The sequence below is a fragment of the Dipodomys ordii genome, unplaced genomic scaffold (genome assembly GCF_000151885.1).
Source record: "Dipodomys ordii isolate 6190 unplaced genomic scaffold, Dord_2.0 Scaffold100, whole genome shotgun sequence".
In the NCBI taxonomy this organism is placed as follows: Eukaryota; Metazoa; Chordata; class Mammalia; order Rodentia; family Heteromyidae; genus Dipodomys; species Dipodomys ordii.
In genome coordinates, this window is record NW_012267316.1 from 4,701,328 (window position 1) to 4,717,178 (window position 15,851).

Here is a 15,851-nt window from a genome sequence, read left to right on the forward strand (position 1 = left end):
TCATTTCATACTTTGAGTTTAAAAGTAAATTTGTAAAAACTCTTTTTTTTGTTGTTTGTTTGGTTTTGGGTTCAGTCGTGGGACCTGCTTAGCTCTTCAGCTCAAGGCTAACGCTCTACCACTTGAGCCACAGCGCCACTTCCGGCTTTTTTCTTTTTTTCTTTGCTTATGTGGTGCTGAGGAATCGAACCCAGGACCTCAGGCATGCAAGGCAAACACTCTACCACTGAGCCAACTTCCTAGCCCCTGTAAAAGCTCTTATATACAATGTTTTCATGTTTTTATGAAACTGCTAAGGTACATTTATAAAATAGTATTTGGAACAACTGTAAATCCTCTTCTTAACTTAATTCATGAACACTCTACCAAGTACTTTGTTTTTGGGTTTTGGTACTGGGGGCTTACCTGAGGCACACCTCAGCCTGAAGATGAAATGGATAGTGAGCATAGTACTTATTCATATTTTCTAATTTTTTTGCTGGAGTGAAATATACACCCTGAAGTCATAAATGGTACATCATAAATGATACAAGAGAGATATCAATAGGAAATAGGCCAAATGCTTAGTTGTAGGTTTTAAAATCCCATATAAGATCTGAGTTATGTTTCTCCTTGGGATGAAAAACACAGCTGTATTAATTGAAATAAGATGTCAACTGGACAGCTTGTTATCAGATAAGAGCCAGGATAACCAGCTGTTGGATACAGCCAATGACAGACTTTCAATGGGCTATAGATTAAATCCAGGCTTTTAAGCCACTACACCCTTACAAAGGAGGTAACTATTTTCACCTGATACACTGACCCAACTAAATTCATTCATTCATCATTCATTCATATTTATCTTTAAGTCATTGTACAAAGAGATTTCAATCCAACACATCAGTTTGTAAGTTCAGTGTATCGTTTTTAAATTATCTTTGATTACATAAATGTTTTCAATTCAACAAATCAGTTTATAAGTACAATTTCTCTTGTTCAATGTCACCTTTTCCCATTTTCTCATCTACTTTGTGTGTGTGCTGCTGGTATTGAGGTTTGAACTCAGAGCTTGGTTACTTTCCTTTAGTTTTTTCACTCAAGACAAGAGCTCTACTAAAGGAGCCACAGCTCTGCTTCTGGTTTTTTGGTGGTTAATTGGAGATTAGGATCTCATGGATTTTCGTGCCTAGGCAGGCTTTGAATAGAGATCCTTAGATCTCAATCTCCTGAGTAGCTTAGCTAGGATAAACAATATGTTATAGTGGCAGCCAGCTTCCATCTATTTTAGATTCAATTTTCCATAAATACTTTGGTATAAAGAGTTGTTATAGTTGGCTGAGGGTGTGAATATGATTTGTTGACTATCAATATTTCTAATTCCAAAATTATTTTAAAATCCTGGTGTTTCGCGCGCGCGCGCGCGTGTGTGTGTGTGTGTGTGTGTGTGTGTGTGTGTGTGTGTGTGTTATTATTGGGGCCGGGGGGGAAGACTATGGTACATTAAAGTATACAAACGTTGTGTTCTTAGGATATAGATCAACTGTCTCTGAACCTAAAAGCTGAAGAAAATGTAACAGTATATAGATATTTAAATGAGGCATATTCTTTTTTAAATACATATTTTTATTGTAAAGATACTGTACAGAGGGGTTACAGTTACACGAGAAAGGTGATGAGTACATTTTCTATTGAACCTTTTTACCCCCTCCTTTGTTTTTCCCCTACCATCCCTTCCCTCCCCACCTCTCCAACTATTCCCTCCCCTCCCTGAAGTTATAGTGGGTCAACCTGTATCCTTATTTCAGCATTTTGTTATTTATCTTCCCCTCTCCAAATTAGAAAAATGTAAATAGGGCACCTGAATCAACTGTAGTGAAAACAGGAGTTATACTGTGGGGGGAAGAACATACAAAAGAAACAAAAAAATCACATAGTACATTCTAAGTACATTAAAAACAACAGCAACAAAGATAAAACCTTTTGTGTCCCTATCTTGGTGTTCACTTTTTTTTAGCATCATCTTATATGGTCATATGTACATGGCTTTTGACCTTTTCTGCTTGTTCTAGACATATTCTAGTTATTGCAGAGAAGGGAAACCATGAGACTTATTTTTTTTTGGTCCGGCTTACTTAAACTTAATATGATTTTTTCCAAGTCTTTCCATTTCCTAACAAATGGGGCAATGTCATTCTTCCTGATGGAGGCATAGAATTCCATTGTGTGTGTGTGTGTGTGTGTGTATCAAATTTTTGTGATCCATTCATCTACTGAGGGGCATCTGGGTGAGTTCCATATCTTAACTACGGTGAAAATCCTGTGATAAACATAGTTGTGCTGGTAGCTTTAGTATGGTCTTGTTTATGATTGTTTGGGTAAATGCCCAAAAAGTGGGATTGCTGGGTTATAGGAGAATTCTTATGAGGACCCTCCATACTGCTTTCCAAAGTGGTTGAACAAGTTTAGATTCCCACCAACAATGCAATAGGGTTCTCTTTTGGCCACATCCCCTCCAGTGTCTGTTGTTATAAGAGTTTTTGATTATAGCTATTCTAGCTAAGGTGAGGTGGAATCTCAATGTTGTTTTGTTTTGCATTTGTTTTAATGGCTAGAGAAGTTGAGCATTTCTTCATGTGTCTATTGGCCATCCTTCTTTCCTCTTCAGAGAAGTTTCTCTTTAAGTATTTAGACCACTTATTTATTGGGCAGTTGTTTCTTTGAGGATTTGTTTTTGGGGGATTTAATTTTTTGAGTTCTAAGTATCTTTTAGATATGAGGGCTTTGTCCATTGTTTGGCTGGTGAAGATCTTCTCCCAATCCGTGGGCTTTATATTCATTTGCTAGCTATGTCCTTTGCCATGCAGAAGCTCTGCAGTTTCATGCAATCTCATTTGTCCAACCTTTCTTTGATTTGTTGTTTCTAGGTCTTTATTAGGAATGAGGCAATATTCTTTTTTTTTAAATTTTATTTTATTTTATTTGTGAACATACTGTACAGAGGGGTTACAATTGCATGGGCAGGATAATGCGTACATTTCTTACCAAGCATTGCAGCCTCCTCCTTTGTTTACCCTTCCCATCCCTTCCCAGCCTCCCCCCTCCCCCCCATCCCAATCCTTCTCCTTCCCCCCCCCCCCCCCCCCCTTTCCCCCCCCCCCCCCGCACCGACGTTGTAAAGCTCGTTTTGGACATGACAACTTGTACTTCTCATTGTTGCATCAGATCCACCTGTATCCTTATTTAAACGACTTGTTTTTCCCCTTCCCCTCCACAAATTATACCGACATCAAATACAGTGAAAGCAGGGGTTATACTGTGGGGGAGGGACATACAAAGCAACAAAGAGATAATCTTATAAATGCGTTAGAAACACATGCATGAAAGAAAAAACATTAAAATACATATCTAAGGGTTCATTTTCCTGACATCACATTATCTGACCTTTTCCGCTTGACTCATACATATACTAGATATTACAAATAAGGGAGACCATGGGACCTATGTTTCTTTGGGCCTGGCTTACTTCACTTAATATAATTTTTTCCAAGTTTTTCCATTTCCTAACAAATGGGGCAATGTCATTCTTTCTGATGGAGGCATAGAATTCCATTGTGTATATATACGACATTTTCTTGATCCATTCATCTACTGAGGGGCATCTGGGTTGGTTCCATATCTTAGCTATGGTAAATAATGCTGCAATAAACATAGTTGTGGTGGTAGCTTTAGTGTGGTCTTGTTTGTAAGCATTTGGGTAAATGCCCAAAAGTGGGATTGCTGGGAATGAGGCAATATTCTTGAATGACTCTAAACTTCATCTTATCCTCTATACAACTTTTATTGATTATATCAGCTGCAGAATGTATCATACAGATTTCAAAAATTAATATACATATACTTGAAATATTAGAATGTTAAAAGATAGCCATATAGTACTTTATTTCTATAGAATAGGCTCTGCACTAGTATATAGTTGTACAGGTAGTTACTGCTTATTTGATTTATAGCACTGAGGATTGCACCCAGACCCGTGTGTTCTCTCTCACAGATCTGCATCCCAGCTCATAATAAAATCTTACTTTTATAGTATAGAAGCTTGACTTCAGGGCCTCATGCTCTTATATAGCTACTTGTTCAGGGCTGGTATTCTACCAGTTGAGCCATACCTTTAGTCCAGCTGTTTTTCTGGTTAATTGGGGATTTAATATTACAGACTTCTCTACTTAAGCTGGCTTTAAAGCACAATCCTCTAGAGCTCAGATTTTTGAGTATTTAGAAATATAGGTATGAGCTATTGGTATCTAGCAAGTAAGAACTTTTGGCATGAGTTTACATGGATAAATAAAATACTTTGGAGGCATTTTACATAATATTGTAATGGACAACATTAAATACTGTAGACGAGCACATGTATTGATAGGACAGAATTGGATTTTAGTATCATCTCTGCTTGTTTATGATCCTTGATAAATGATTTAAATTGTATGAGCCTTACTTTCCTAATTGTTGTCTATGTATAATGACCTTTCAGTATGGGTAGATCAAAGGAAAATGCATTTGGAATATTGTAGCATCTCAATAAATTATAGCAGTCTGTTGAGATACCATTAACATTTGTGGGAGACTGTCAAAAAGGAAATAACTAATCGCTGAGCACTGCCTCCCTGAGAAGACCCTTCATAAATGCTTTAAATGGTATGTCCGAGGTGTTAGATAAGAAGGTACCCAAGACCAAACAAGTCCTTTTGTGAAAGTGGATGAAGCAAAATAATCTACTTTCTTTTTATCAGAAAGCATCTATACCTTTGTCCACAAGGAGCAACTGGTGAGGTTTCATCCCTAGAATTCACTTGGACAGATTGTGTGGCTACAGGCTGAGGAAGGGGAGGTCTACATGGGACTCTGAGGTTTCCTTTTATCCTGTACCCTCTGTTAAGAGCATCCATTTCTCATGGGAGGCAAAATGTAAACTTTGCAACTGATGCATCGCAGAAATTTTTCAATCAAATCAGATACAACTGCTTCTTGTGTCTTTGTTAAACTTTGTAGTTCTTGTGCAGGTTTTGTTTATCATAGTCTTTTTCCTCCTGGGATCTTTTTAAAGCATTAACAGAGTTTTGAATCTTTTTTTTCATCACAATGAAACCATCTTGCACAGCCTTCTCTACCATTTATGGCAAAGAAACATTCTGCAGGTACAGATCACAATGGTCACCTGCATGGGATACAGCTAATTGCAGGTTAATCAGGGCTCTTTAACACATAAATTGTCCAATATTTGGTGACTACCACAGAGTTGATTCTTCAATTAATGTTTGTCCTATTGTTGCTCCTCTTACCTTCCCTATTGGATTCAGAAGCAGTAAGGAAGGGAGCTATAGCCTGTCCTGTAGTACTTGCTTCTTTCGGTTTAGACATAGACTTCTTGCCATTTGAAGAGGAATCTTTTCCTTTCACATTCACCTTCATGCTTTATTGTACTGATAACAAGAAGTAGTTGTCTGCTTCGATTCCTTTTCCACTTCTCTTCTCTCCTGCCCCCATGTTTCAGTTGCTTCTGAAGCCAATGGATCATTGATTGAGTTTTTTTGTGTGTGTGTTCTTGCTAATCATGTATGCAGCCCCTTCAAAAATCTCATGTAGTCCAGCTTTCTCACTGTAAACAATGGTTCTGAGTTTACTTAAGAGTTCAGAAAGGCAGAGTACTTGCAGATTGCTTTGTAAAGAGAAAAATGCATAGGTAGCCTGGGAATCTCCTTGCCCAAGCACAGCAATAAAGGGAACCTGAGGAGGGTGGGCAGTGACTAACAAATGTACAGATAGAGTCATCAAATGAGGAACTATTGGCTCACTGGAGCCTCCTTCTTAAAACAAATTTCTCAGATATGTCAAAATGCCCTGGGAGAAGATTAGAAGTAGATTCCAGCTGGGCCCTGCTCTAAATTCTTTGTGCAGGGAGAACACAAAAGAGCTTGTACTTGAGGGTAGGGAGAGGCTAAACCAAGATTTGCCCTTTACCAGGCTGACAGCTTTGCTGGTAAATGAGGAGTTGAGGGAATCGGAATGGCTTGATCTTCCCCAGCTTCTTCAGGTTTAGTTTCAATCTTTGTTCCATGCACAGCTGGCTAGGTTTCTTTGCTGTATTTGCTTTCGGCTCTCTTATTTTATCAAGAAGCTGTGTATGGCCCCAGTGAATGACAGCCTGCATACATTTGCTGCCTAGAGACAGTGTTTTAAAATGTAGTAGGTAACTGTTTTCTGATTTGAAATTCCAGGGAGTAGTAGGAGATATTCATTGGCCAAATGGGAAGACACATTGATAATTCTTGACCTACAGGTCTTCTTAGGGCCTGTGTATATTTTTGAGTCTCTAGGAGAATCATATAGTAGGTGTGGTTGCCCAGCTAAAATCTGGCACAAATTTAGGCTTTTTCAAAGCATGTCTTTAGTCCAGTGTTCCTGGAATAAACTTGGGAAATACTGGTATGCACCACTGAGAAATAGCACTTACCTTGATTCCATAAATTCCGTGCCTGTGGCCTTTATTGAATTGCTTCCTGCCTTTCAGATGACCTGGGGAATTTGATATGACAATGATGTATAACTCTCTTTCTCTAACAAGAAAATGAGTCCAAAACAGCTGCTCCTGTACTATGCATTTTGAGCTTAAAAAAGATAAACAATCTGTTTTAAGAAACCGGTGGAGACATTTGAGGTTGTCATTCTGCTGTTGACTTACAGCTGCATCCAGGAGATTGAACAGTTTGTATTATGGTCTTTTTTATGCTCAAGGACCATATTTTGCTTTTTTCATTTTTTTTAACTTGCCACATCTCTAAATTTCATTTTCAGATTGTACTTATTATTTGATGTTCAAGGATAAGCACCTTTTCTGTTGTTTACATTTTTACACCTCTAGGTGGGCTGCTGTCGCTTGCTTATTAGAACTATCCCTAACAATGTTTACTTTTGTTTTCAAATATTAGAGGTACACATTCCATTTTATGTAGTAAGGGATTTCATCATATTTCTGTACATGTATATGGTAATCTTTGATTGTATTTACCACTTTATTGCTCTTTAGCCTCTCTTCCCTACCTTCCACCTACAAGTTTAATCTTGCTTTTTTATAGTTCTTTCCCCTGTGTAAGAAAACACATCTTTGTTTGTTTTTTTTTATATTTTATTATGAAAATACTATACAGAGGGGTTACAATTACATGGGCAAGATAATGAGTACATTTCTTATCAAGAATTGTAGCCTCCTCCTTTGTTTCCCCTTCCCATCCCTTCCCAGCCTTCTCCCTCCCCCTCACTCAATCCCCCCCCCACCAAAGTTGTAAAGTTTGTTTTCGACATGACAACTTGTACTTCTAATGGTGCAAAGGGTCCACTTGTATCCTTATTTAAACGACTTGTTTTTCCCCTTCCCCTCCACAAATTATACCGACATCAAATACAGTGAAAGCAGGGGTTATACTGTGGGGGAGGGACATACAAAGCAACAAAGAAATAATCTTATAAAAGCATTAGAAACAAATGCTTCTTTCACTTAATATGATGATCTTCAAGTCTATCCATCTTTCAGCAAATGACATAGTTTCATTCTTTTTAATGGATAAGTCACAGTCCCTTGTATATAAACAACATTTTCTTAGTTCTTCTGTGGATTGCAATGGAAGCTGATTCCAGAACTTGGCAGTTATAAATAGAGGTGTTACAAGCACGGCAATATGGAGTTCTATATGTCAAGGTAAGTTTCTAAGTTTAGTTTTTGTAGGTGTATACCCAGAGGTGATAGAGATGGATTATAAGAGAGTTGGTATTTTAAGTTCTTTTTTAATACTGGGATTTGAATGTGGAAACTCAAACTTGACCTCTCTTCTAGGCAAGTTTTTGCAGGTTTTTTAAAAGACTGGATCTTGCAAATTTTTTTGCCTGGACTAGCCTTGAACTTTAGTCCTTCTGCTTTCAGCCTCCCAAATAGCTAGGATTGCAAGTATCAGCTACTAGCATCAGCCTATTTTTAATACTTCCATATTGATTCCCACTGGTAGTGAATAAGAGTTTCATTTTGCTTTCATTCTTTGCTGTTTCCTTGATGATAGCCATTCTGACTGGGTTGAGGTAGACTCTTGATATTGTTTTGATTTGTTTCTCTGATGGGTAAAGACGTTGACTGTTTTTTCCCCATTTATTTAAATCTTCTCTTTATTTTTACTGATTTGGCTATTAGTCTATCAGTTTTGTTTATTCTTTAAAATAATGTAATTTTGAGATTGACTTGGGCTTGCTCTCTTTAGATCTTGAGGAGTATCTTTAAGTTACTTATTTGATATGTCTTAGATTTTTTTTAAAAAAATAGGCACTTAACAGCTATAAGCTTCCCACTTTGATATATTTTATTGTATCCCATAGGTTTTAGATGATGCATTTTTATTCTCATTTACTTCTAGGGATATCTTTTTTTAAAATTTTTTTAATGTGAAAATACTGTACAGAGGAGTTACAATTACATGGGCAAGATAATGAGTACATTTCTTTTTTTGGATCATCTTTGAATTTTTTTATTGTGAAAATACTGTACAAAGGAGTTACAATTATATGGGCAAGATAATGAGTACATTTCTTATCAAGCATTGTAGCCTCCTCCTTTGTTTCCCCTTCTCATTCCTTCCCATCCTCCCCCCAGCCCCCCAATGAGTACATTTCTTATTAAGCATTGTAGCCTCCTCCTTTGTTTCCCCTTCCCATGCCTTCCCATCCTCCCCCACGCCCCCCCACCGAATCCTCTCTGTCCCCCCCCACGAAAATTGTAAAGTTCGTTTTCTACATAATAACTTGTACATCTCATTGTTGCAATGGTCCACTTGTATCCTTCTAGGGATATCTTTTCCTGCCCTCCCCCCGCAGCTTTTCAGTGTGGCACACTGATTAATCATAAGTATATCATTTAGTCTCTATGAGTTTCTATGTTTTCTGTGCTTTCTGTAGTTTATCTTGCTGTTATCTTAATTTTGTTATATTAGTTAAGACTTGATTCATTTCCTAAAATATGATCTATTTGGAAAAAGTATCCTGTGCTGCTAGGTTGCTTGAACTGTATCTCAGTGGTAAAGAAATAGCCTAGTATGAGTGAAGCCTTAGTATAGGTCCTCAGCATTCAGATAGATAGGTAGATAGATCGTGATGGTCACGACAGAGCACTGATAAAAACTCTATTGTTTTCTTGTCAGTTTGATGTCTTCAGCTCAAGGCTAGCTCACTACCACTTGAGCCATAGCGCCAATTCCGGCTTTTTTTTTCTTTTTGCTTATGTGGTGCTGAGGAATTGAACCTAGGGCTTCATGCATGCAAGGCAAGCACTCTAACACTGAGCCATCTTTCCAGCCCCATAAGTACAATTCTTGTTGAACTTGTTACCACCTCCTTCTGACCCTCTCCAATCCACCCCTAAGTTGTACAGATCATTTCTAACATATTGTCTGTGAGTATCGCTGCTGTATTGGTTTCCCTTTGTCTTTAGCAGATGTGCAGAATAGCTCAAAAGCTATGTACAGATTACCATATAAAATGATGCTAAGTGAAATGAACTCCAAGACATTGACAAAAGAGGTTTTTCTTTGTTGTTGTTGTTGTTTTTAATATACTATGTGATTTTTTTCTTTTGAATTTTTCCCCCTATGGTTTATCCCCTGTTGTCACTGTATCTGATTTTGGTACCCTGGGTATTGTATATATGTTTATCTGAATTAGGGAAGGGAAGGGGAACACCAAAATGGTGATACAAAGGACAAAGGGGGAACCAATGCAACAGTGATACTCACAAGACAATATGTTGGAAATGTCCTGATTTCTTAATGGGACTTTTTTTGCCTTAACTTTTTAATATGCCAATCTTTTTACTGTGTTTCTATTTTTATTTAACTCATTTGACAGAAGCAACAGAAAATTTATGAAAATGGGTAAGGACTACCCTTGATTTTTATTTAAATCAAAACCAGAGAGGATCTTGTAGGTAATCTGCAGAAGAGACACCTACCTTTTAATCCTCTGTGTTCTAGAAAAATTACAAATGACTTCTGCTAACATATTTTCCTTGGCAAGCATGTGCAATGGTAAGAAAATCCCTTCCTTGTGTTCCTGTATACAAGGGAAGTGATAGCATGGAAAGCTAATTTCGCTCTTCACTGAAGCAGAGAGGATCAGGACGCTGCAGTGTTCAATTTCTTCCCTTCCCACTTTGGCAGGAACCTGAAAAGAGCTTCCTGTCAGCTAGCTTTCAGGAGGATGATTTAGGAGCAAATGATAGTCCAGTCAGTGGCTTAGCCAATTGTTTCCTATCACACATAGAGTGGCTTTGCCCCAAATCTCCAAAGGCTAAGAGGGTACAGCATTTGTCTCCTGAGATGTTATTAGATGAAGGATGGAATAAATTTTGATTCTCTCTATCCCGTATTCCTTTACATATAAGGGTGCAAATCCATTTATATAAAATGCCATGTTATATGCATATAATGCATGTGTAGCTTCCTTTGTATTTCAAGTTATGTCAGATAATTTATAATTCCTAAAATAACATAAATGCTTTGTAAATAGTTGTTATACTATTTACTAGTTGTTAATAGTTGTTATACTATTTGGGAATAATGACAACCACAAAAATGTTTATACATGTTCAGTGCAGACTTGGTTATTTTTCAAATATCTGCCATCCACAGTGGATTGAATTCTTGGAAACAAAATGGGAAATGTGGTACAGGTTCCCGTGTGTCTCTCTATAGTCACTATGATTTTGTCAACTCATCAATTCATGACCTTCTTTTATGTGTATTTCCATGTTAAAATGCCTTATATAATTTATGCAGTCAGTTGATAAACATTAAACCATGCCCAACAAGACTATACTTTATGCCTGAATAAAGCTTATATGACCCATGTGTTTTCTTGGTAGGGCATAACATAGCCTCTTGCACTTAAGAGTGAACACTGCACAGTAATTAAGCAGTGCCATTGGGACGATTTCAACCTGCAGAATCCCTAATGAAAAGCACAGAACCTGAGGAGGTGTAGGACTAAGTAGGCCACAATAGGGGTACATTTTTACCACATGGAAGCTGAAACAAGGAGACAGATATTGCCTTCCTTACCTCAGCTAAGAGCAAGTGCATCAAATAATTCAGATGTTTTGTTTCTCTGTGCATGTCCAAAAATGACCATAGGAAACTTGGTAAGATATGGGGTTACACAGGGAGTAGGAAAATTCACTAATATAAAAATCCATGCTTAATGAAGACCATCCATATTCCTTGTTAAGCTAAGGTGCTGTAAAATTACATGCTGTGATGTGGCAAAATTATTCCAGAATAAGAGCAATTCTGTGTGTCTGTCTTATATAGCCAGAACTATTTACAAATAAAAATGTAATGTTGGTTAGTCTAAAAGAAGGTATTTTCCCCCAAAATGTGTTTATTTTGTTAAGAAGCAAATGGAAACATTTAGCCCAAATCTAGCAAATTCCAGGGAATATGATATAAAAGGATATCTGAGGGCCAGATTTTAATACTAAGGTGTTACAAATCCTCAGTTATTTTTTCGTCTTTCTTATGGAAGACTTGAATTTTAAGTGAATTGATTTTGTGTTGTTTTACATAGTATTTTACATTCTAAAAATAGTTTCTATAATTTTATTTTGGCATGTTGAATAAATATTTTGCATTATTTTTAAATGGTAATTATATTACAAACCTTATGGGCATTTAAAATACCTTATGTGGTATATCATTCTAATGATAAATCACTGGTCAGTCCAGAGGCAGAGTTGTCTCCCTGTCATTACTGGAATAATATGAGCCTCATGTGTGGATTTCCAGGCATATTGTGTCTGGCTTTTACAAAATATTACTTTTGACATGTACTTTCTTGTTAACCAAAACAATGACAATGTGTTGGAGAGCCAAGCAGGAAAGTCTAAAACCAGAGACTAGATGGTAAATATTTCTGGCTGTTAGGCCAGACAGTCTGTGGCAACTAGTGACCTTCGATGCTGTCTGAAAGCAAATGAAGCCAAAGCATAAATAAATGAACATGGGGGGGCTAGGAAGGGGGGTCAGTGGTAGAGCGCTTGCCTTGCATGCCTGAGTCCCTGGGTTCGATTCCTCAGCACCACATAAAGCAAAAAGAAAAAAAGCCGGAAGTGGCACTGTGGCTCAAGTGGTAGAGCGCTAGCCTTGAGCTGAAGAGCTAAGGGACAGCACCCAGGCCCAGAATTCAGGCCCCACAATAGTCAAGAATAAAAAAAAAAGAAACCCAAGCCTTAATTCTAATATAGAAGATTTTCAATATATCCTGTTTTATTTGATAAAAGCAAGAATGACATATTGGCAAGTCAGTGTCCCGTACCTTTCTGTTTTCTTTTTCTAGTGGTACCATTGATGTTCTTGTATTATTATTTTCTCTGACCTCAATTTTTCTGGACCTAGATGCCAGGATTTTCAGACTTCCTTGTGACTCCCTCTTGGTCCTGCATAGAACTATTATACTTCATCAGGGTAATACTCACACTTTCAATAGACAAATCCCTTACTTGATAAAAGAGATATAGGCTATTTGTTTTTTGAAGCTTTCCTGCTGCTGACAAGTTTTTGACAATGAAACCTACAATGGGGCAATGGGGGCCTGAAATCTGGTCTTAAAAGATCTATTTAAGATAGGCCTTGTTGTTGTTGTTTTTAGAGGTACTGGGAATTGAAAGGATAGACTCACAGTTGCTAGGCAGGTGTTCTATTACTTGAGCCATGCCTCCAATCCCTTTTCCTCTTGTCAGTTTTCAAGGAAGTATTTCTCTTTATGCTTAATCCAGCCTAGGTTGTGATTCTTCTACTTGTGCTTTCCCATGTTTCTGGGAATAACAGTGTGTAACCCTATGCCCAGCCACCAAATGAGATAGAACCTGGTTAATTTTTTATATTCAAGCTGGCACTGAACCATAATCCCCTCTTAATTATGTTTCCCAAATATAGCTAGGATTATGGGCTTGAACCATGAAGCATACCACTTCACTCAGATATAAAACCATGTTTATAGCCAGAGGGGCAGTGCTGCCAGGTAGTAGTGGTAGTAGTGATGTCAGCTTTCTCCCCCTTAGCTGAGGTTGTTTGTATAAGAGCAACTTTCAGATCCCTGCAGACACTACTAAGTTTCTGTTTCCTGTTTCCAATATTTGTAGTATAGCCATTTTACAAGGCCCTGAGTGTCTTGAATGCATTTTTCTATCCTTACCCTTGAAATTCATCTGTGTGTGTGTGTGTACAAGTACACACATGTGGACACGTGTGTGCATACCCATGCATGTGTGCTGGTACTAGAGCTTGAACTCAGGGCTTTGTACTCTCATTTGGCTTTTCTGCTCAAGACTTGTGTTCTACCACCTGAGCCACATCTCAAGTTATCTTAAATTTGTTTGCCCTTGGCTGGCTGGAAACTATAGTCCTCAGATCTCAACCTTCTGAGTAGCTAGGATTACAAATGTGAGCCACAGGTACTTTATGAAATTTAATTTTTAATGCCTTCATTGTCCTCTTACAGAATTAGTCATGAAAAATTACCATGGTCTCATGTCAGGACTATCCAAGCATCTCTTTCTTTTATATCATCAGTGAAAACAAAAAAGTATTAAACTTGAACAGGACAAAGTTTTTGCAATGGCTATTTTTCTATGGAGCCTCTTCTCACTCTCAAGTGTGTTATGTTTTATTGTTAGACTATTATAACAGAGTGTTGTGTAGTCTAGAAAGAGTTTATGCCCCTTATAAATAACTCCAATTCTCTTCCTTTCAAATATCTGCCCTTATCCTCGTTTCCCTCAGGTTGTTTGGGTGAGTCCTTTAGTCGGTTCTTGTGTGACCTACCCTCTACTCTTTAGTCTCCCTGTTGTTAATATTGAGGGTCCTATTTATCTCTGTAGCCTAGAACCCATAACATCAACTAGTGGTGTTAGGAAATCACTCTATTAATAGTGGGTAAAAACAAAGGAAGCAAGGAGTGAAATTATGTGTCTTCTGGTAGATACCTAGTAAAAGTCTGAGAAAATAAGTGAATAATGTAAATCTTTCTTAATTTTTCAGGTAATTTTTGAAGTGGTTACGTCTGGACATCAAGGCTACCTTGCAATTGATGAAGTGAAGGTGTTAGGACATCCATGTAGTAAGTGTTCTCTTCTGCTAAATATTGGTGCAATTACTGGGTGGAGGAGGGAGGGCTTTTACATAATAGATTAACAGAAGGGATCAAAACTCAGGGGACATACATTTCATAACAAATCCCTGAGAATTAGTTTACCAGTCCAAAAGTCTAAAATTATATACTTCATAATAAATGTCATGATTTATGTGTATGAAAGTATCTCTCATTGTAAGAATCAGGAGTAGGGAGTTCAGAATTCTTTGGTATTCTTGAACATTGTTTCAAGCATGGTTTGTTGCCATGATCTTTGAATTTTCATTCAGTGTTTTTACACTGGGAATTGGTTCATTTCATTTCTAAGTTAAATATGTTTCTGTCACTGTTACCTAGTTGTATTTTTTTCTTTTCTTACAATTTCAAACAGTATTGCTCCCAAACAGGACTGGGATCTGCCAAATATAAAACACCTACCTAAACTGCTTTCAGGCCTCATACATGGTCTCTTCCTTGTCTTTTACAAACACACTTTCTTCACTTAACATTTTTTCCAGTTCATTTCTTTACAAATGTTATATCATTCTTTCCAATGAATGTGTAACATTCCATTGCACATGTATAGCATTTGTCCATCCAGGGGCATCTGAGCTGATTATGTTAAGTGAAGTAGTCAGGCCCAGAGAGACAGTAGATCTCTGTTTTCTTTTATATGTGGAAGCTTGGTTTAGCTTACATAACTCAGAAGTATGTTGAGTGGTATGCAAGTATATACAAATGTATGAACTGAAAGTGGTAGATTCAAGAGAGATCTTAGAAAGCTAAAATCAAAGTTCCTTAAAAAGCTAAAATCAAAGTTCAGCAAAATAAAACATTAGGAAGAGGGTACTCAAAAGTGGTTAGGGTGGGGTCAAGGGGAAAGGAGTAGACAAAAGAAGAGGAAAAAAGGAGGAAAATGCAGACACAATCTAATGTATATCCTACAAAATTAAGAAAAAAGTGAAGGAGTGAATAGAGAGGGATGGGGAGAATGATGAAAAGGTTGACGTCACTCAAGGTATATTCTATTCACAAATTGTTTTGTTAAATATCATCTCCTTTGTACAACTACTTAAAGATATTAAAAATAGAAAATAATTTTGAAATAGCAAAAAATAAAAGCAGTAGGATAGATGAGAAATAGACTCATTTATAAAAGTAGTGTGAGATCTGGAAGATAAGGTTTTAATCTAGCCTAGGCAGAAATAAATTAGATTATTTAACCTTGGCTAAGTAGGCAAGCTGAACAAGCATTTGAAGCCATGAATTCAAACCCTGGTACCAGCAAATAAAATAGTAATGTGAACAACTCTTTTAATAATGACCATTATAGATAGAGAGATAGAGAGAGAGATAGGTAGATAAGCAATCAAGCTAGTGCAATTGCCAAGGCCGTGTCTCCCCACCCCCCACAGCCCCCCCCAGTGGTCAGCTGTCTCTTGCACCTGTCCAGTTGCAGGTTCTAGACCCATGTGACAACAGCAGCAGGTAATAGCTGGGTTAAATGGAACAGTCTTTTAATCTGAAGGGTATTGGTTTGCAGGTAGAATCCCAAGCAACCCTATTGCTCCAGATTTGAGTAGGGAGAAGCCCTAATCTTGGCTTGGTACAGTCAGACTATAAGCATTGTAATGACAAAGGGCATGGTATGC

The 15,851-nt window shown here is 37.5% G+C and overlaps 1 protein-coding gene across 1 annotated transcript in view; it reads left to right on the forward strand.

The window, feature by feature from the left end:
* Ptprm (protein tyrosine phosphatase, receptor type, M) overlaps positions 1-15,851 on the forward strand; it is an 819,406-nt gene that overhangs the window by 322,091 nt on the left and 481,464 nt on the right. The window contains exon 4 of the mRNA XM_013027176.1: positions 14,109-14,187. Coding sequence (XP_012882630.1) covers positions 14,109-14,187 — 79 coding nt within the window. The remainder of the gene's footprint in view (positions 1-14,108; positions 14,188-15,851) is intronic.